Here is a 19840-nt window from a genome sequence, read left to right as displayed (position 1 = left end):
TTGTTAGTACTACTGCCATTGTCCAGTACCCTGTACCTTATGTAATGTATGTATAGTGTTTTATGAACTGTTAGCACACTTGCTTTGTGTGCACAGGGTCATCACAAGTATCTGAGTGACAGATACATTGCACTATAATGTTACATTACAGCATTGCCAGGTAATAGGAATTTTTCACCTCTACTGTAAGTTGACAAGACCATCATTGTATACATGTGCACAACCCATTCTTGACCAAATCACCATTATTCATATGGGACTCTGTGTGTATGTGTATGTGGGACAACCTGGCTTACCTTAAAAAAGCATCTCTAGACTGATAAAGAACCAGTGTCCCCCAACTAAAATCAGCACCAACTAAGATAAGTGAAATTTGTGAAGCAGTGTTTGGGCAATAGTATGAAAGACTGGTAACAGCTAGTACTGAGAAGCATCAAGAGGAAGAGGCATTCTTCCTCACTGCTGGTGGGAAATGGAAAGTAGTGCTTCAGTTTCCATTTCCCCACATGCCCCACATGCCACACAGCCTTACACAATATGTCTATCAAATGAAATTGCCCTATATAAAGGTAGGTGTCCAGCGGGTCCACTGAAGCATCGTGTGTAATGGGCAACTACCTCAGACTTCAACAGATAGGTTGTGGTCCTTTATCCTCTGGAGGGCTACACATGTTTGAAACAATTGTGTGTATATTTTCTTCATTGAAGACTACCCATTTGGTGTGACCCAAATGCCAAACATGTTTGAAGTATTTAGTGCGCATCCTATTTTAAAAGTTAGAAAAACACATGAGAGAGAGAGAGAGAGAGAGAGAGAGAGAGAGAGAGAGAGAGAGAGAGAGAGAGGTGGAAAGGGACATAATCAAATCTAACAATTGTTATATTATCAGGAGTGAAAAAAGAGGGAGTAGTTGAAATTACTAAAATAAATTCTATATTCATTGTTTAACTTGGTATATTTTTTAATTGAAAAAATCTCATAATTGATTGTACATGAATGTACACACCATTGGACACAGTGGTTTGGCTTTGAACATGTGTGAGTACCATGTATCCTAAGATTGGAGACTCAACATTACTACGTTTGGTCAAAGATACTGTCATAGAACGATCAGCAAGTTTCTCTTGTCCAATGTGCTGATATTTGTCTGTAAAGCTACATGTACGGTTCTGAAATGGTAACTTTTACTTACTTTTTCAATTCAGTCATTAATAATTAGTAAACAAACTAGACTGTGAAAGAAATAACAGTATTTCATTATTGTCAGCCTTCTGTTCATCCTGTTTCACTGTTTTTAAACCACTTGATCTGAGGAGTATGGTCCTTCTAGGCTTATGTCTAGCTACAGTCAAATCAAACACTGTCTCCTGAACAAACTGGATTTCCTTGAGTGTGGTGGTACATGGCCATGGACTCTGAGCTTGGGAGGCAGAGGGAGGAGGATTGCTGCCAGCTTGCTACATAGTGAGACTGTCCTTTAGAAACAAGTTATTTTCTTCAATAAACTTGTGATATATACATATGATACAAAGATTGTTTATCATTTTTCTCTTTTCTTTCAGAACGCTTTACCGTGTACAGCTCTAAAAGCCTCAGACAAGCATGGAATAAGTAAGTGTACACAGATGGTGCTCATTCTCTCTCTCTCTCTCTCTCTCTCTCTCTCTCTCTCTCTCTCTCTCTCTCTCTCTCCCTCCCTCCCTCCCTCTCCCTCTCCCTCTCCCTCTCCCTCCCTCTCCCTCTCCCTCTCCCTCTCCCTCTCCCTCTCCCTCTCCCTCTCCCTCTCCCTCTCCCTCTCTCTCTCTGCCACTCGCTGAGTGAGTTGGTCACAGCATGCTTTCATTCACTGATGTTGTACCCATCCATTAATTTAAACACAAATTAACCCTTACTGAGGGTTCAGACATGTTCATCTACCATGTTCAGATAGAGCCAATAGCCAGTGTGGGTTCAGGTTCTTAGAGCAATGTGGCATTGTATGAGAATTGTGAATTCTAGAGTCTGCTGTGGCCCATCTTGTAACTAAGTTCTGGGGAGTACTTAGTTATTAGCAGAATAACACAAAACACACAATAGTAATGGACTTTCTAGCAAATGGCATGGATTACTATTACTGAGTTAGATAAAATGGATCTTTCTTTTTTTCTTTTTTTCCCAATTTACCTATTTTTCCCCTCTAAACCATACTGGGGAGCTAGGTAAATTTATCACTTGAAGTGTATATATACTCGTTTTCATTTCTCTCATTCCATCTGATCTTATTGTATGAAGGCTGGTGTGGTGGTCTGAAAGGCTGCCACACTGTCCTGACAGCTTTAATTGAATCCGCAGAACCCACTTAGAGATGGAAGGAGGGAGTCAACTCCACAAAGTTGTCCTCTGGTCTCCACATGCAGGTGGTGGTCGACACATACCCACATACATGATAATAACAAGTGAATCAAATGGATTTATTGGTTTGGAAAGTTGACAAGGAGAACTTGTGGAGTCTCCAGCCTGTTAGCAGAACACTAAAAGTGGGACCCAGACCGAGTCATCCCCCGTCAGCTTTGCCGTCACATTTCAAATTCCACACTGCAGAAAAACCTAACTGTGGCTCCTTTGATTAGTCAGCTCTTATTCACTCCAACATGTTGTCTGTAGAGAGTCTGGTGTGACAATCTTTGTGCTGTTGTGACATTTTAATTTGGGGTATTGTTGATTATGACAAGTAAGAAAAGTTTTATATAAGAATGTTTTTCATCAATGCTGTCAGCAGACATGGCTGGCAGCTGATAGTGAGACACTCTTAGGATGAATATATTACATTCTATAATAATTTGAAGGATTGAACCATTTTTAAAATTATGTATTTAGAAAAATAACTGATATGATTATTTTTTCCTTCTACAAGGCATTTCTTAAAAAGAAATGCATGTAGCTCTTTAAATTACTGGGATATGTTCATTGTACAAAGTGATGAATTTCATGATACTGTTCTTAAAATGTATCATGTACTGTGTACTTTATTCTGTTCATTATCCATGGATAAATGAAGCTCCAGTGTATGTGCATACCACATTTTCTTATCTCGTCACATATTGATGGACACCAAGGTCCATGGCCTAAGCTGGCTGTTATGGGCCATGCCCTGCTAATCACAGCAGAGCAAGCAACTCTGTAGTGGGCTGACTTAGATTCTGGTGTGTGTGTTCCTGAGGGCAGTAGAGCTGGATCAGTAGAGCTGGGTCACACCCTAGCTGTTCTCGCCATTTGAAGGGTCAGTCAGTTCCCTGGGAGGCACACTCTCTGCACACTGCATTCTGAAGTTAGTCCTTTTGCAGGAAGATGGGTGGAACTGGGAACATTGTGCTAAGCAAAATACGTTAAAGTCAGAGTGATAAATACGACACGTTTTCTGTTATATACAGAATCTAGATTTTACACACACACACACACACACACACACACACACACACACACACACACTTGCAAATAAAATAAAAGTAGAAATGTGACCATTCAGGAAGAAGAAAGTACTACCATATGGGTAAATAGGAGAAGATAATGTAGGTGTATAAGGTAAAGTACAAGATATATTTTAATGAAAGTTCACAAAATCCAATCACATTGTATAATGCATACACGCTAATAACTTTTTAAGTTGTAGAATTTTTTTTTAATTTGTAACATAATTATTAAACTGAAGCAGTTGGTGAAATGTCTTGTACTATAATAATGGATTCAAAATAATTTCCAAGAATTCAAATTATTTGGTTAACATATGATGGTAAGATAATCCAAAAACAAAAACAAAAATAAGTTGCTGTTCAAAATTAAGTAACAATATTAACAAAATTAAGTTTCAAAATTAAGTAACAATACCTTTAAAGGTAGGCATTATCTAAGCCCTGGAAACTATGGGGGATTTTTTGAGAAAGCTAACCTTCAGTCTAAATAGCTATCACAAGCAATCCAGCTCATGTGTGAACCACATCTACCCTAGGTTACACCAGTGAAAACCTACCACATCTGCCTTGGGTTAGATCAGTGAAAAACTACCACATCTGCTCTAGATTACACCAGTGAAAAACCTACCACATCTCCCCTAGATTACACCAGTGAAAACCTACCTCATCTGCCCTGGGTTACACCAGTGAAAACTTACCACATCTGCCCTGGGTTACACCAGTGAAAACCTACTACTTCTGCCCTAGGTTATACCAGTGAAAACTACCACATCTGCCCTGGCTTACACCAGTGAAAAACCTACCACATCTCCCCTAGATTACACCAGTGAAAACCTACCTCATCTGCCCTGGGTTACACCAGTGAAAACTTACCACATCTGCCCTGGGTTACACCAGTGAAAACCTACTACTTCTGCCCTAGGTTATACCAGTGAAAACTACCACATCTGCCCTGGCTTACACCAGTGAAAAACTACATCTGCCCTGGGTTACACCAGTGAAAACTTACTACATCTACCCTAGGTTACACCAGTGAAAACTTACCACATCTGCCCTAGGTTATACCAGTGAAAACTACCACATCTGCCCTGGCTTACACCAGTGAAAAACTACCACATCTGCCCTGGGTTACACCAGTGAAAACAACCATATCTGCCCTAGGTTACACCAATGAAAAACTCACCTGATTTCACTTATATTAATAACCATGAGTATATTTTGGGGGGGATTTTATTTCCAGACAGGGTCTCTCTGTGTAACAGCTCCAGCTGTCCTAGATCTCACTCTGTAGATCAGGCTGGCCTTGAGCTCACAGAGATCCTCCTGCCTCTGCCTCTGAGTGCCACCATGCCCAGTTCCATGAACATAATTTTATCTTCTGAAGTTTTTTAATATCCTATAACAACAAAGCAGTGGTAGAGGAGGATGTCAAAAGATGCAGCAGATATCAAAACTGAAAAGCCTAACATAAAGAAAAATATCAGTTTGAAAATAAAAAATTATCATCACTAAAGAAAAGTAAGCCCTTTTCTTCCTTCATACTAAAAATGCAGGATCCAGGAAGCTCTTCCTGCATAAAGGGGATTTGGGGCTAAATGGAGACAAATCTGAATTTCATAAAATATGTCCTGTTTTTTAACTGCCTTCAAAATAGTCCTTTTTATTTCATTGGAATTATGAAGACTCACTCTATTTCTCTTGTAAATCTCTCTATTTATAGTTGTCTGACATTGGCATGTATGTGCAATCCACCAAGAATTTCAGCCACTTAAAAGATCTTTTATTATTTTGGCTGGGGAAAAGGCCTTAGTGTATATTCTCCAGCAAAGAGAAAGGGGAGATTCCATCCAAGAACACATTTGCTTGCTTTGGAACTTTTTAACAGCTGAACCATTTGGGAGGTTTGGAAGTTTTGAAATAAGAACTAAGGATAAACCACTAAGTCACAGAAAACACATCTGGAAAATCCAGCTCATGGTTGGTCAAGCGAGGCCCACGCACATCAAATGGGGTCGGGCCGGGCTCGTCCCGCCCTTCTCTGAGGCCATTCCTGTGAGCAATCCATCTGCTCATTAAGCACAACTGGATTTCTCCTAAGAATGCATATACTTGGTATTTTTAAATGTGCAGTAAATACAAAGGCACTGATGAAGCCACCTTTGGGCATGAGAAGATAGAAAAGAAACATCCTTGCTGTGCTCTATGTTCTAACACATCCACAAGCCCTAATTTGGAAAATTTAAAAATAACCCAATTTTGTGCTCTTGAACTTTGCTTAACTATGTTATCCAATTCCATGTTTAGCCTCCAGAGCATATTTTAAAAATGACCTGCTTGTTGTACTATATATGCATAAAGCATGAAATAGGAGGTAAAGTAATGTTGGAGGAACAGACTTTCACTTGGTGTATTTCTACTGTTTTTCTTGTCATTGTATCTGATGTGGATCATTAATATTTAGATGAACACCTTCTCACGAAACAGAAACATCCCACTCTTCCATGTTCGAAGTTGATTTAAAATTACCTGATAAGACAATACAGTATAAAGTAGGTTAGAGATTTGCATTGCTTCGCCAGCATAGAAATATGGTGAAGTTAAGAACACTGTTGGTACACTAGGGGGAGCAGTTGAGTCAAGCCAGATCTTAAAGTCGTCCACTTGCCCATTTTGTTCACTGTTGATGATTTTTGTTATAATTCTATTTACTTCAAAGTAGCAGTTTTAATTTATTTAGTGCCTGGAGACTTCCTTTCATAATATTTTCAAAGAAATTATTCTCTGCATCATTGATTGGCTTTGGAGGGGGGGGGGGGAGGGTTGCTTATTGGAGTGATCAGCTCTAAACCAGACATTTTGCAATCCCATCCTCTTAATTTGAGGATGGGCTGCGATTGCCAGCTGCATATCTCTGTGGATTCGGGTACATCAATAGAAGGATATGTGGAGTGTAGTTCCTCACCACATTCTGTTCCCTTGAAAATGTCAGTCTTCAACCCATGAGCAAGCAGGTCTCAAGTTTGGCCTTGGACACACACATGTGATATGGTTTCAAGGCCCAGAAGGCTCCCCTGGTTGCTCAAAGGCAGGTTAGAGCAGTTTCTGGGGACGTTTGTTTTTCATAATAATGAATCATTAGTTCAGTTCCTCAAAGCCTTGTGTGGGTGTTTGTTAGGCAGATCCAGTCAACCCCTTCACACCTTGGAGTTTGCAGATGGGGAGTCCAGAAAAGAAAGGAAGGAGAGCTGAAAGGAAGGATGCTGTGTGGGTCCTGGCAGGTGTCCTAGAACCTTGTAAAAGGTAGAATTAAGGTACATGTAAACACACAGTTGGGGCAGTTTCCAAAGAGAAATAGCTAATGGATTTGCCAATTACTGATCAGTAATGGTAATATAAAAACAGGATGTGTAGAGGCGAGTGATCCATGCAATTGAAAAATCACAGCTTAGAATGTATGCCCCGCCCGGTGAGTTTTGTGAAAGGACCGCCAGTCCAGTAGTCAGATGGACTTAGGAATAACCCGGTTCTATGTATTCTTAGCACATCTTTGGAAGAGAAAGATCTCTTCCAAAACTGATGTCCTTCTCAGTCTGGGCTTCATACAGCAGAAGAAGCTGGGTAGAGTGCTGGGGTACACAGTCCGCCAGCTCATGCCTTCTTTGTACCATTACTGGGGAGTGTCCTGTGGTGGGAGGAAGGTTGGACTTAGAACAGCTAAGCTCGCAGGTTGACGGCTCTGCCAACCACCCACTTCCTTCCTGCAGATGAAACTCCTTACCTAGTCCACAACCTTCGCTGCCCTGAGGGACTTACCTCATCGTTCTGTGTCATAGCCAGAGTTCTTGTCTGTCTCTTTTTTGGAGGTAGCAAAGATCCGTTGACATTAACTGTGCCTGTGGTGGCCCAGGGCAGGCCCCATGCTGTCCGCTCTCTGCCAGGTGGCAGGTTTTGTTCCTCTGACGGACAGGCAAAAGCCATCTTCCCTCTTGCTAATTGGCAGTCCGTGCCAGGCTTGGGAGTTGGCAGTAGTCATTGTTTTTCATCCTTTGGATTCTATGTTGGCCTCTTCATCCAAAAGTACACAGGCCTCCGGTGTGGCTAATGCCGTCCTTCTGCTGGGCAGCTCATTAAGGAGGAAAACACAGCAGCGGTTTCTGAAGCAGCCCGGAGCTCCCAGGGGCAGGTGGGCTGCCAGGAGAGGCCTTTCTTGAACTGTGCCCCGAGCAGATTCCAGCAGGGCAGTTCTGCTTCCACCAACACGAAGCGGGCATCTGTGTTTTCTAACCTCTGGATCAAGGGACTATGGCTGTATCTATAAATGTTATCTCACACTTCTGTGGGGAAGAAATCTGAATATAACCAGCTTGTTTCTTTGCTTGGAGTCACAAAAGGCAAAAGTCACATATGAGCCAGCTCCTACCTAGAGGATCTTGTGGAAAGTTTTCTTTCAGGCTCATTCAGGACATTAGCAGCTAAGTTCCTTGTGGGTAGAGAGCTAAGGCCTCCATCTTTCCTGTTATCAGGTGGGAGCGTCAAACAGCTCTTTAAGACTTCCTGCCTGCTCCATCCCACTGCCGCCTCATCCCGATCAGCTCCAGGTCTCACTCACTTTGCCTTCTGCTACATCTCTCTTCTGGCTCCAGTAGGGGGAAAGTCCTCTGCTTCGAAATGTTTCTATTAGGTTGAGACCACCTAGGAAACGCAGGTTTATCTCTCTGAGGTAAGGTGGGTAACTTTGGTCACAGTGCCAAGGTCTGTCTACTGTGGTAAGTAGCCTATTGACAACCTAGAGGAATTACTAGTAAAGAGGACATCTTGGGAAGCCATTCTGTTTACATGGAGGTAAAGGATTCCCTCTGTAGTCACAAGCCCTGGGTAAAGCAAAGCAAACCCAGCCCTAGCCAGCTCAGACATAATCCACTTTGCCTGGTTCAGAGGAGATACGTTCAAAATTATGCATGAGGGAGGAATCACTGTCTGTTCTTAGTCGAGAGTTTTAAAAGAGATTATGCTCAGGAAGCCTGATAATAACTGAAAGTTTGACTTGACATTTCTAAACCCACTGTTGGAACCATTAGAATCTATGGGTTGGGAACTCAACTTCAGTTTAATTTGAATTAACTTAATTGATATGTAAAGAGCCACATGTAGTTAGTGGCCACCATAGTGAACAACACAGCTGTAAATCTATATGTGAAATATTCATTTCTTAAATGCATATCAGGGTTATACTAGCAAGACATTATTATATCTAAAAGACGTTGCATTTTGTACCTAAATGTCTGGAGATCTTGCTTTTGTCTTTTGCTTTTCACCTCCATCTTTTGCTTGTAAACACTGAGAAGACAGTAGCTCTGGTGTGCCCAATGAGTGCTATAAATCTGCAGGGGAAAGAGAATCAAGAAGACATCCTTACCCACCTCTTCCTACTGCAGGTGCCATGCTGTCCCATCCCCTCCTCCCTCACCCCCACCCAGAGGCCCTGCCTATTACAAGTGCTGTTTTCCAGTATCCTTCTATGTCCTCTCCCCCGACTCCCCTGCACCCAGAGGCCCTGCTTATTGCAAGTGCTCTCTTCCATTCTCATCCTGTGTTGTCCTCCCCCCCCCCGTTGGAAACTGGTAGAGTTAGACACACAGCTCTCTACCATTTTTGAAGAATTCACCTCTCCACTGCTGTTCTGATTCCCTTGATCTCCCTTCACTCTGCTCAGAAAATATGGCAGAAGCCAGCTTCCTGCCCACCACATAGGAAATGCTATGGAAGAGGGCTCCGTTTTCCAAATAAACCCCCTAAATCAAGTGCCAGGTCCCTCTCACTGTGCCATCTGGATGCATGTATTCATATGTCAGCTTTCAAATGCCGAAAATTGCCACTTTTTATAATGGCACACATAAACAGAAATGCGGCAGTTTTTAAATTACTTTATTTAGAAGCTCCTATAATTGGATTCCTTTCCTCAATACTTATTGGCATACTTTTCTGTTGATTAAGAAATGTTTATGAATTTAGTGAATTTTCTATCTCAAAATGATTATGAATATGGAGAAAGATGATTTTAAACAGCAGTATTATCCTTTGTCATCACTGGCACCCACACACCCCTTTTTGCCCTAGTTGGCTATGATGAAACATGGTGACCGCCCCCATTGGGGGACTTTCTCTGGGAGTTCTCTAGGGTTCATCTCCCACTTACAATGAGGATACAGCTACCAGACTGTTCGTGTTGGTACGGGTGTCTGGCATCATTGTGTGCACGGTTGGCCCTACTCACCTGAGAGTGTACCGTCAACAGCTGTTATTAATACGAACCAAAAGGAAGGGAAAAGAGGAAGAAAGGCTGCCCATCCAAGTTTTGGCACAAACGGAAAGAAAATGCCTGGAACCAGGATCACCCTTGGTGTCCTCCATCCTCTACGAGCCTTGTGACATTCAGGAGGCTCATTAGCCTCTCTGAGGTCGGCTGCTGCAGGTTTGAGTATAAATTACCCAGTACCTTAATATCCTTAGTCCCTTGCATACCCTTATTACCTCCCATTATGCCTTTCGGTACTCCCTGTCCTTCCTACCAGTCAGTTTAATTTAGTTCCAAATCAGCAATTTTCCTTGAACATAAAGGCTACTTTTATACAGGTCCCCAGACAGCTAGAATGTCCTTCCACCTTCCCAGGGTCACGTGCTGAGCTGCCGGAACACTTCTGTTTTTCTTGTAAATACTTGCAGGAGAAAAGATTCTATCTCCCCCAACAATTCCTTCCTAAGAGTGATATGTTAACAAATAGCATTGTACATAATTAATGAAAAACTGGGATTTATCCCAAATCTTGAAACGCATCTTCTAAACAGTGTTCCCAATTAGACTGAAAGAGACACTGCTACCAAGTTCACATGCCTAGTAGACTTTTTCTATGGTCCCCTGAATACACAAAGAGATGGGTGACCTCAAGTCAGATGTAAAGGTCCTGGGCGTCCTCACGTGATCTGTTATTTCAGTCTCGAAACTGAAAATAATTGTCTTTGTTTCAGATGTTCACAATGCAGAGGGTAGGTGACTTGGCTCTTGCAGCACAAAGAAGAATGGCTGGGAGCATGGCCCTGCTGCCTGTCATCACTGGAGAGGCAAGCGGACAGGGTTCCCAAGGCAGCTGGCCTTTCTCTTCAGACACCGAGCCAAATCCATACCCTTAGGCACCAATCCTGTTCTTGGTTTCTTATATCCACCACGCTAATGACTTTATTGGTAGATTCTGTGTCTTTAACAACAACAACAAAATGCCTTATACACGTATATTGCTTTCCAGTTCATTCTGTTTTGTTTTGCTTAGGAGCAACTATATATATAATTTCAGCATTTGGAGGCTGTCAGAACAATTTACTTGGGGTGTACAATTAATGTCTCGGTGTGTGTGTGTGTGTGTGTGTGTGTGTGTGTGTGTGTGTGTGTGTGTGTGTGTTCTTACTCATTCTGCAAACAGCGTGTACGTGAAAAGGAGTGTAATGGGGAGAGATTGGTGCCTGGCCCTCCCCTCGCTGCATCGCGGCTTATCTTTGTCTGTCTGTATATGAAATCTTTGCCAGTCCTCAGCTGCATTTAATCCCTGAAGGCTTGATATACAAACATCATGCCAAACAGAGAACTTCCCTTAAATTATTCAAATCTCCCCATAAGTGATTTCCCACTCTTCCTGAAGTGAAAAACATTTGATCATAAATTCAATTAAATCAGCCATCATCTTTGTGATGTTTGTCCAGATAAATCCTTTAGTGGCTAAACTAATAACTACACCAGCTGTGGGGCGTGGGGAGGGAGGGAGAGGGGGAGGGAGGGAGAGGGGGAGGGGAAGCGGGAGAGGGACAGAGACAGAGACAGAGACAGAACATGGCTGTTGGAGAAAGATCAATTTAAAGTAGAGGAAAGACTGATCTCCTTTCTTAGGCCAGATTTTAATCACCTTTTGCAGATGGGCTTAAAAGCTGAGGCACTGAAGGGTGAGGTTATGTTTTTTGCTTTAGATTCACTTGCTTTATGTCCCCATTTAGAGCTGAATTTTAGATCAAAACAGACACTGAGACTTTGGAGATGTTAGTGCCCACTGTAAAACCACATCAGCCATCCTTCCTCTTCTTTCTTGTACTCCATCCTTCCTATTTAACACAATGGCAGGAATGGCCATCAACATGCTTACAAGTCTTCTTAAGAAAAAGTCCATGGGACTGGAGCGCTGCTTATGACTTCTCTTACATGTCAGCTGAAGATGTGAGGTTTTTTAAGCTTTACAGTCTATGTTGATTGCTTCTCATCTTGTTCCTAAAAGCCTGAAGACATGCAGATAGAACCACTCGACTCCCTTTTTTCCATCTTACCTTTACAAATGAGTCCAATTAATTTGGCCCCTGCTGAACCTTTTATATGTTCCTATGGCCTGTAGAGGGCAGCATGTTCTGAGGAAACAAAGCAAAACCAAACCAAACACCACAGGGCGACTACTGAGTTATCTATGGAAAATAAGAGGGAAATAGCTATTTTTATCTCGACCAAAATGGTTAAAATCTCTCCAGTATAGAATCTAGATGGCCACTTGCTTAGATTGTCTGCCTCTATTTCCCTAACCCAGTTCTACTGTTCATCTAAAGAGCCCAGGTGTGACAGAGCAGGAACCACCCAGTTCCTTTGAGAAAATTTGGAAATTTCTAGAAGTTGCATCAAGTATTTAAAAAAACTAGAGTGGTTCTGTCCAGTGGGTCCTTATACCCTGATGAAAACCCTGTGTATCTCCACGTCATGTGGTAGCCTTGAGCCATTTATAACTATTAGGTAGTTTAAAATGTGATGGGGGCCATTGATCTGAGTGTTTTGTGAGATTTAATTGTTGTTAATTTCAATATTTATGAGTAGCGAGAGTGGTTACTACATTGGATGGTAGACCACAACATAACTTCTCATCAGCTCATAGTAAATGTTTAGAATATATTTGGTGGTGGATGAAGTTTTTCAGCAAGAAACTACTACCCAGGTTTTTATTTTCATACTTACTAATATCTCACATAGCTGCAGACTTAAATCCAAATCCCTGACTCTGCCTCAGGATTTAGTTTCTCTCAGAACATCTGAGAGATTTTCATATTTCAAATTCTTCAATTTCGTTGAATATTGGATGTATTTCTCTTGGGTACCTGGAATGGAGTTTCAGAGCATGGATCCTACCCACACTGATTCTGGGGGTGCTGACTGATTTGCAGTCTAAGCTTCATCACCTATTTGTGTCTAGGCTTTCAAAGATAAAAACAGAACTTAGAGAATGTGGTAAAATGTGCATAGACGCTTGACACACATTAGCATATTTTATAAGCTGGTTGTGTTTATTATGAAACAGCTATTTACAGTGACTATACATAAGGCCTGCTTGTGTATGATTCTGATATAATTTCAGTATTCTCTTGGAAATTTTCTTGTGAGTTCCCGAGTAATCAGATAACATTTTCTTCCATCACATTTTCAAAGGCTCCCATACCTTTACAGAAGAGCTGAAAGTGCATTTCTTCAGGTGCTGACACTGTTGGCCTGAAGACTTGGATAGACCTTAGGAGCTATGGTGGATGGCATGCCACCGTCTCCTGCCTCAGTAAAAGATGGGCTTCCCTTCAAACACTGCCTCAGCCTATTCTGTGCTCCCCATCTAACCGCCCTTTTAGGTCCTGTGCCCTGTTTCTCAGTCTACTCCATGAGAGGAGTGCAGGCCTGGCTGGTAGCAAGATTCTGCTTCAGTAAATCTGTGTAGCCCCTTACACAAGCCACGGCTGAGTGAGGAGGGGACGATAGGACACCTGTGTTTCTGGAGTAGTGGCCTTTCACACTGGCCCTCCCTGTGTGAAGCCAGATACCTACAGTCTGAAGGTTGGTCAGCTTTCTGTTCATAACGAAGGTTATCTGCAGAAAAATCACTCTGTGAAAGTCTCTATGATGTAACAACTGCTTCTGTGTTGGGAACAGCATTTTGTAAGCTCCAGCACTTTAGGAACCCGATATTAATAGTGCAGTCAGCTGAAGGTTCATAAAGTGAGATCTGAATAGACAATCGGCAGGACAGAAGGTACCGATTCTTGATGCTTCTCCATCGGGCAGGATTAGAACGGGCTCTGTAGATATGTTGCCAAAATGGACACCTTAAATTACAGCCTTGTCTTTGTTTTTATTGTTCTGGGGGTGGCTGTAAAATAAATAAATAAATAAATAAATAAATAAATAAATAAATAAGATGAAGACATTTCTATACAGAATCTTTAACTCCATTTCTTTTTTGATTGTTTGAGAATTTCACACATGCACATAATGTGGTTTGACAAAATCCATGCTCCATCCCCTGCCCTTTAGTGTCTCCCAGTCTCCCTACCACTTTCCTCCCCAATTTTATATAATATTTTATGGATACATTTATTTCTATTTCAACCCTCTTAATTTTGTTGTTTTAGTTTTATAATACATGTTTGTTTAGTGTGTGTGTGTGTGCGCGCGCGCACGCACATGCTGGAGCATGCATGCAGAGGTCAGAGAATAACTTGTAAGGACTGATTTTCTCGGAACATCTGAGTCCTAGGGATGGAACTTGGGTCACCAGGTTTGGTGGCCGGCATCTCTATCTGCTGACCCATCTTTCTAGCTCTCGGTTGTATTTTGTTTTTTTCCATATTAATTGTAAATTGTCCCGTGAGTTGGCTCCTGTCAAATTACTTCTAGGGAAGTATTGTGATTTGAGAAAAATGCTACAGCCCTAAAATACTCTTCTTATATTGTTAGAGGAGCCAGCTGAATTTTGTGCATCTGTAAATATAGTGGAGACCAGCAGTCCCATAGGGTTGAGACCCACGGCGGCCTTGGGCCGTGGTGGGAGTGGCTTGGGCCCATGCAGCTGTACCTCACAGCACAAGCTTTGTCTGCAGCACTTCACTTAATTCTGGAAACAACTTCCCACTGTTTCCCTCATAGACACATCTAAGCCCCTTTTACAAATTTTATTTTTCTGTCTTCAATTATTTTATAGCCCCAAGAACAGATTTCTAATGGATTTCTCATTTACCATCTTAGATATGGCAGAGCTGAGGCATATAAGACCCTTACTGCACCTTCAGAATATAAGACGGTGTACAAAATGTAACAGTGACCAAGATATAACATGTTACTGAAGTGACTTTTAAGCAACTGAACATTTTTAGACTTACCCGGTGTGATCAGGGAGCTGGTTTTCCCAGGGTGAGGCTTCGGCTGTGCTGACCCCTGCAAGTTCCCCAAGTGCAGAAAGCTTGACTGCATAATTTGTGGTAGTGAGGGACTGAAGGGCATTTTCCTGGGAGGGGCAGTGAGATGGACTTTGTGTGTTTTCTGTGCTTTCTATTGAACTACAGCTTTATTAGCTCCACTGCCAGAACCACAACTCTTCTCAAAACCTCCAGTTCTGGGGAGGTAGTGGAGAACTAGGCCCATTTAATTCCTGTGTGTGGCCCTGGAGAATGGTAAATGATGAAGAAAAGAAAAAAAAACCAGTAAGGAAGTGAATTGGAGGCTATGGTTATGTCACAGAACATTTAATTAATTGTAGTTATCACACCTGCATGTGGTTGGGAATATTCAGCAAGGTTCCTGCTCTCCTAGATGTGACCTTCTAGAACAGTAGTTCTCAACCTGTAAGTTGTGACCCCATAGGTTCGCATATCAGATGTCCTGCATACCAGATATTTACATTACAATTCATAACAGTAGCAAAATTATAGTTATGAAGTAGTAAGGAAATAATTTATGGCTGGGGGTCACCACAACATGAGGAGCTGTATTAAAGGGAGATTGAGAATCACTGCTCTAGAGTAACGAACAGTAATAAAATAAGGTGAGTTCCGAGGGGGATTGGTACACAGTCAAGCAGACAGGCAATGGAATTAGAAGGAAGCACACTGACAGACTGCCCTGAGAAGGCACTGGTACCAGAGCCTAGCACATAAGGAACTCAGTAACTACGAGTTGAAGAAGAGTGATGGTCATCGAGTTAAGGCAGTGGGAGAGGGGGACGTTGGTCAGTGAAAAAGGGCCAGGTAGGGAATGGCCTCTAGGGTAGTCGTTTGGGATTTTAGCTTCCTCACCAGGAGGTCTTGGAAGTTGTGTTTTGTCTCACTGTGTTTCTCTTAAGGAAATAAGTAAGTGAAGACTGGCAGCCCAAGGCTCTCCTGACCATTTTGTAGATTAGTGTTTTAAAAAGACTCGGATCTGGACCATTGAGATTGCTCATCATGGAAAGATGTCAGCTCCCAAGCGCCATCCTGAACCCACATGGTGGAAGGAGACCACTGACTCTTGAAAGTTGTTTGTTCACCCCACACCCCACCAAATAAATAAGTAAAAATATAATAAACAGTTTTTAAAGACATCACACTAGCTTGACCAAGATTAAGAGCATAGGGATATAGGTTTAATATGCCATAACTTATGAGCCCAATTGAATATTATAAAGCATTGCTAGGATAATATGTATAAAAACACAAAGCAGTTTCTCTTTAGGTTTCCAAAAATGACCAAAATAAGAAAGTGAATGCACATTACCATAATAACTGTTATAATGTCTTTGGGCTATCACTAAAATGTTATTTACAGGATGAACAAAGTTTTGTCATGATGGTAGAATTCTGAGGGATTTAGTTTATAACTTGTAAACATTATTTTTATTTTTGTCATTTGTAGGTACAGTATCTTTTTTTTTAACTAGTATAGAAGTTTTGTTCAGGTGGATGTAATGGTTTGGAAAATAAATATTAGAGTGGTTGATTGATACTGTGATTTTAGGAATACAGTTTTGGACATTTACACATGGTCTAAATGGCAATTTTAGGAGCTATGTACACACACACACACAGGCACACACATAGAGGGAGAGACAGACAGACAGACAGACAGAATATATCTGGCCACATATCTTCGATAATTATCAAGGAGGTCAACAGCCTCCATGGTGGCTCTCAGTGACCCTATGGATCTCCTGATCTCCTCACCTGCCATAGTCTGTCTCGCATCATACCACATCACCAAGGGTTGGTCTTGGTGGCCTGTAGTGTGCACTGGAAGTCGACTGAATACTATTTCCAAGCTTAGGTCATAAAAGATTTTATCTCCCATGGACTCTGGTTCATCTCTCTCTGTGTGTGCTCACTGGCTCTGGAGAAGCTAGCTGCGGCATTTCATGGCCAGACCTGTAGAGAGGCCCTAATGGTGACAGAGTCCTTTGCCATGTAAATGAGCTTCCTTGGAAATAGGACAGACAAGCTTTCAGGTCATCAACTTGACCACAGCCTTCTGAGAGACAGAGTCTGAGCCACCCAAATAAGCTGCTCCCAGATTTCCAACCCTCAGAACCTATGTGACATAACATATGTCTGTTGTTGTGTGTGATGTTGTGTGAAGGGTGGAGACACTTTGTCTTCTGGGTAAGCATACAATACTAATGTGCCTTTTGCCTTACGGGTTTCTAATTCCACATCTTCCTTACTGTCTTGGGCCATGTGGTCTGTAAAGGGATAAAGATGAAGAGAGAGTTGTGCGAGGGTTAACTGCTGTCTGTTTTTCCTCCTTTTGTCATGCCCCAAGAGTCACCAAAATTGATATAAAGTTACCATGCCCACTTTGGAGGGCTGCAGCAAAGTGTGCCTCCTGCAGGAGTCAGCCTGTGGACGGTGATTTCCTTTCACTCTATTTGGTTTAAGCCTGTAAAAGGCATTAAGTGAAAAATCTGATATATTTGTTAGGGCATTTATTGTATTACTGAGTTATACTTTCTGTTCTCAGTGAACGGTTTATTGAGAACATAAACTTTGAAGAGGTTTTGCTGAGGATTAGAGATTTTTTTTTCCTTCTCTTTTGGTGAAATAATACCCCACAAAATGAGGCCTTTCAGGGGCTATTTTGAGCCCTGTTTACAGCAAAGGACATGCTGTTCCCTTCTGGTGAGGCAGGTTTCTGCCTCCAGAAGCTCCTCTGCAGGTGAGGTTTGTGACTTGCAAGGCTTCAGAGGCAGCTGCCATTGCTGTGCACTCTACCTCAAGCAGATGCACCACTAAATCCCGCGGTTTCTGCAGAGCCTCTCACGATGGAAATGTTCGCGCCGACCACGTGATCTGAGCTAAATATTTACAGCTGATCTATCTGAAACAGAAGCCATTTCTAAAGTTCAATAAATGAAGATTTAGATTTGAATTCTCAGTTCCATCTTATTAAAAGTGCTTTAATCAGGCACTTTGAATTCATAGGAATTGGCTAATCTGGTGTAACTACCAAGAACAGCACATGGTTTTACATGCACTGGCAATTTATTTATTCCTTTAAGGGCTGGTGAGATAGGTGAAACAATAAGACATCTGTAACTGATGTAAGCAAGTTAAAGAGAAGAAAGTAGATCTCTACAGCAAGTCTGTGAAGTGCGAGAAAGCTATTAATCCCATATTGACTGTATCCAGATGATGGGAAGGTTGTGAGTCCCTTGACGTCCTTGATGTAGCAGTAGAAGGCCATGTAGTTATGAAGGTCTAGTGTTTATGTTTCAGTGTAGAGGTGGTAGATGACTAAAGAAACAGCATTGTCCAAAAATAGTAGTCTGGTGCACATATGAACTCATAGAGACTGAGAGCCTCACCAGACCTGCACAGGTTCAAACCACACAAAATCCCAGAGAGATGGGGAAGTGGACACAGAGCCCCGCCCTTATTACAGTTGACTCCTGCTGAGAAAGGGGGAAAATCAACTTTTTCTAATAGAGTGTCACCAAGTGTATGAATCATACTCAAGGGCAGGCCCCATGCACATAGGAGTAGTTGGCTAATACAAAATAAACTATATTTTGTGTGTGTTTTTGTTTTTGTTTGGTAATTTTTTCTTTGCTTTTTAAAAAATTGTTTTCATTTGTTTTTGTTTTTTCTTTTTGAGAGAGAGAGAACATGAAATTGAGAGGGCAGAAAGATACGGAGGATCTAAGAGAAATTGAGGGAGGGACACAATGTGATCAAATGATCAAAATATACTGCATGGAAAAATTTTAATAACAAAAGGACTGGAAATTTGGAAAACAATTCTCTTGCATACGCTCCTGTGGTTTTGAGCATCTTCTAAGTTTAGAATTTCCATCTAAGTATTCTACAAGTTTTAACTTTCTGATTATAGAGTTACTTATCATATAAAATATATATCATTAAAGCATTTTTTCTTTTATGTCCTCCAATCACAGGATTAAAAAAAAAAATCTTTCAGTGCTTCTGCTGTTAACTACACTGTTAAAATACTTCACAAAAATTATAGAAGCACATTGGGCTGTGGTGGTGGCACACTCCTTTGATCCCAGCACTCTGGAGGCAAAGCCAGGTGGATCTCTGTGAGTTTAAGGCCAGCCTGGTCTACAAAGCAAGATCCAGGACAGGCACCAAAACTACACAGAGAAACCCTGTCTCAAACCCCAACCCCCCAAAAAGTAAAAGAAAATTATAGAAGCACATAGCTATTAGCCTTAAATCCAGGACCCTCTTTTAAACATAGCTTGAGATAGAAGTATATTTTTGAGAGGTTTGTGTTGTCTTATGAAAGAAAAACATTAATGCATGGTAAGCTCTAGAAATTAATAGTATAACTTAAAATATATTATTTTGGCACTGTAGATGTAGAACTATACTTGAAGTGTATTTAAGTGTTTTGTATATTATTACCCTATATATACATATATGTAATATGTATCATATATATGTATTATACATAAAATATATACTCTCTATAGACATATACATATAGTGTTAAGTAAAACTTCACAAGTCAAAGAAGGCATTTCCACTTGAATTAAAGATTGGGAGAGAAATCAAAATGGATTCCCTGCAAAATCAATGTAAGAAAATGGTTAACAAGTGACTATCCTAAGTGGGTAGACTAGTGTGTGATCAATGTCCGTGGTAGTTAAGTGAAAATAAGTTTAAATACAAAAGGGCCCTTACTGAAAACAATGTAACAAAAAGTTGTACACATCTGTGGGTTTGTGACAAGTAACTGTGAGAATAGCTACATACTTGGTCTTGGGGAAAACCAGTATATTATGTCATAGGATAATCAGGTTTTTATTCTGTAGTGAACTTAAACATTTGAAGGCCCTTCCTTTTCCAGGGAAAATTACCATTTAAAAATCAATACTCTAAAGTTTGGGATAAGGTTTAATATTTTCCTTTGTCCAGTCCACTGTTGAGCAATGTAGCATAGCTCCAGGAATGCCAGTGTGAGCGTTTTTAAAGTTCTGACCCCACTGAGGACCTTCAGCACGTTCTCTACATTTCCTCCAGTAGAGTGGAAGGACCACTGTGTGCCACATACGGGCTATGTTTGGAG

At 41.3% G+C, this 19840-nt stretch overlaps 1 protein-coding gene across 6 annotated transcripts in view; it reads left to right on the top strand.

Moving 5' to 3' along the window:
- Positions 1-19840, top strand: part of Cdk14 (cyclin dependent kinase 14) — a 484970-nt gene that overhangs the window by 445353 nt on the left and 19777 nt on the right. For all 6 annotated transcript variants that reach the window (XM_028862580.2, XM_028862554.2, XM_028862546.2 and 3 more), the window contains one exon: positions 1564-1612. In XM_028862580.2, coding sequence (XP_028718413.1) covers positions 1564-1612 — 49 coding nt within the window. The remainder of the gene's footprint in view (positions 1-1563; positions 1613-19840) is intronic.

The sequence above is a fragment of the Peromyscus leucopus genome, chromosome 3 (genome assembly GCF_004664715.2).
Source record: "Peromyscus leucopus breed LL Stock chromosome 3, UCI_PerLeu_2.1, whole genome shotgun sequence".
In the NCBI taxonomy this organism is placed as follows: domain Eukaryota; kingdom Metazoa; phylum Chordata; class Mammalia; order Rodentia; family Cricetidae; genus Peromyscus; species Peromyscus leucopus.
This window is presented reverse-complemented; position numbering and strand designations above follow the sequence as displayed.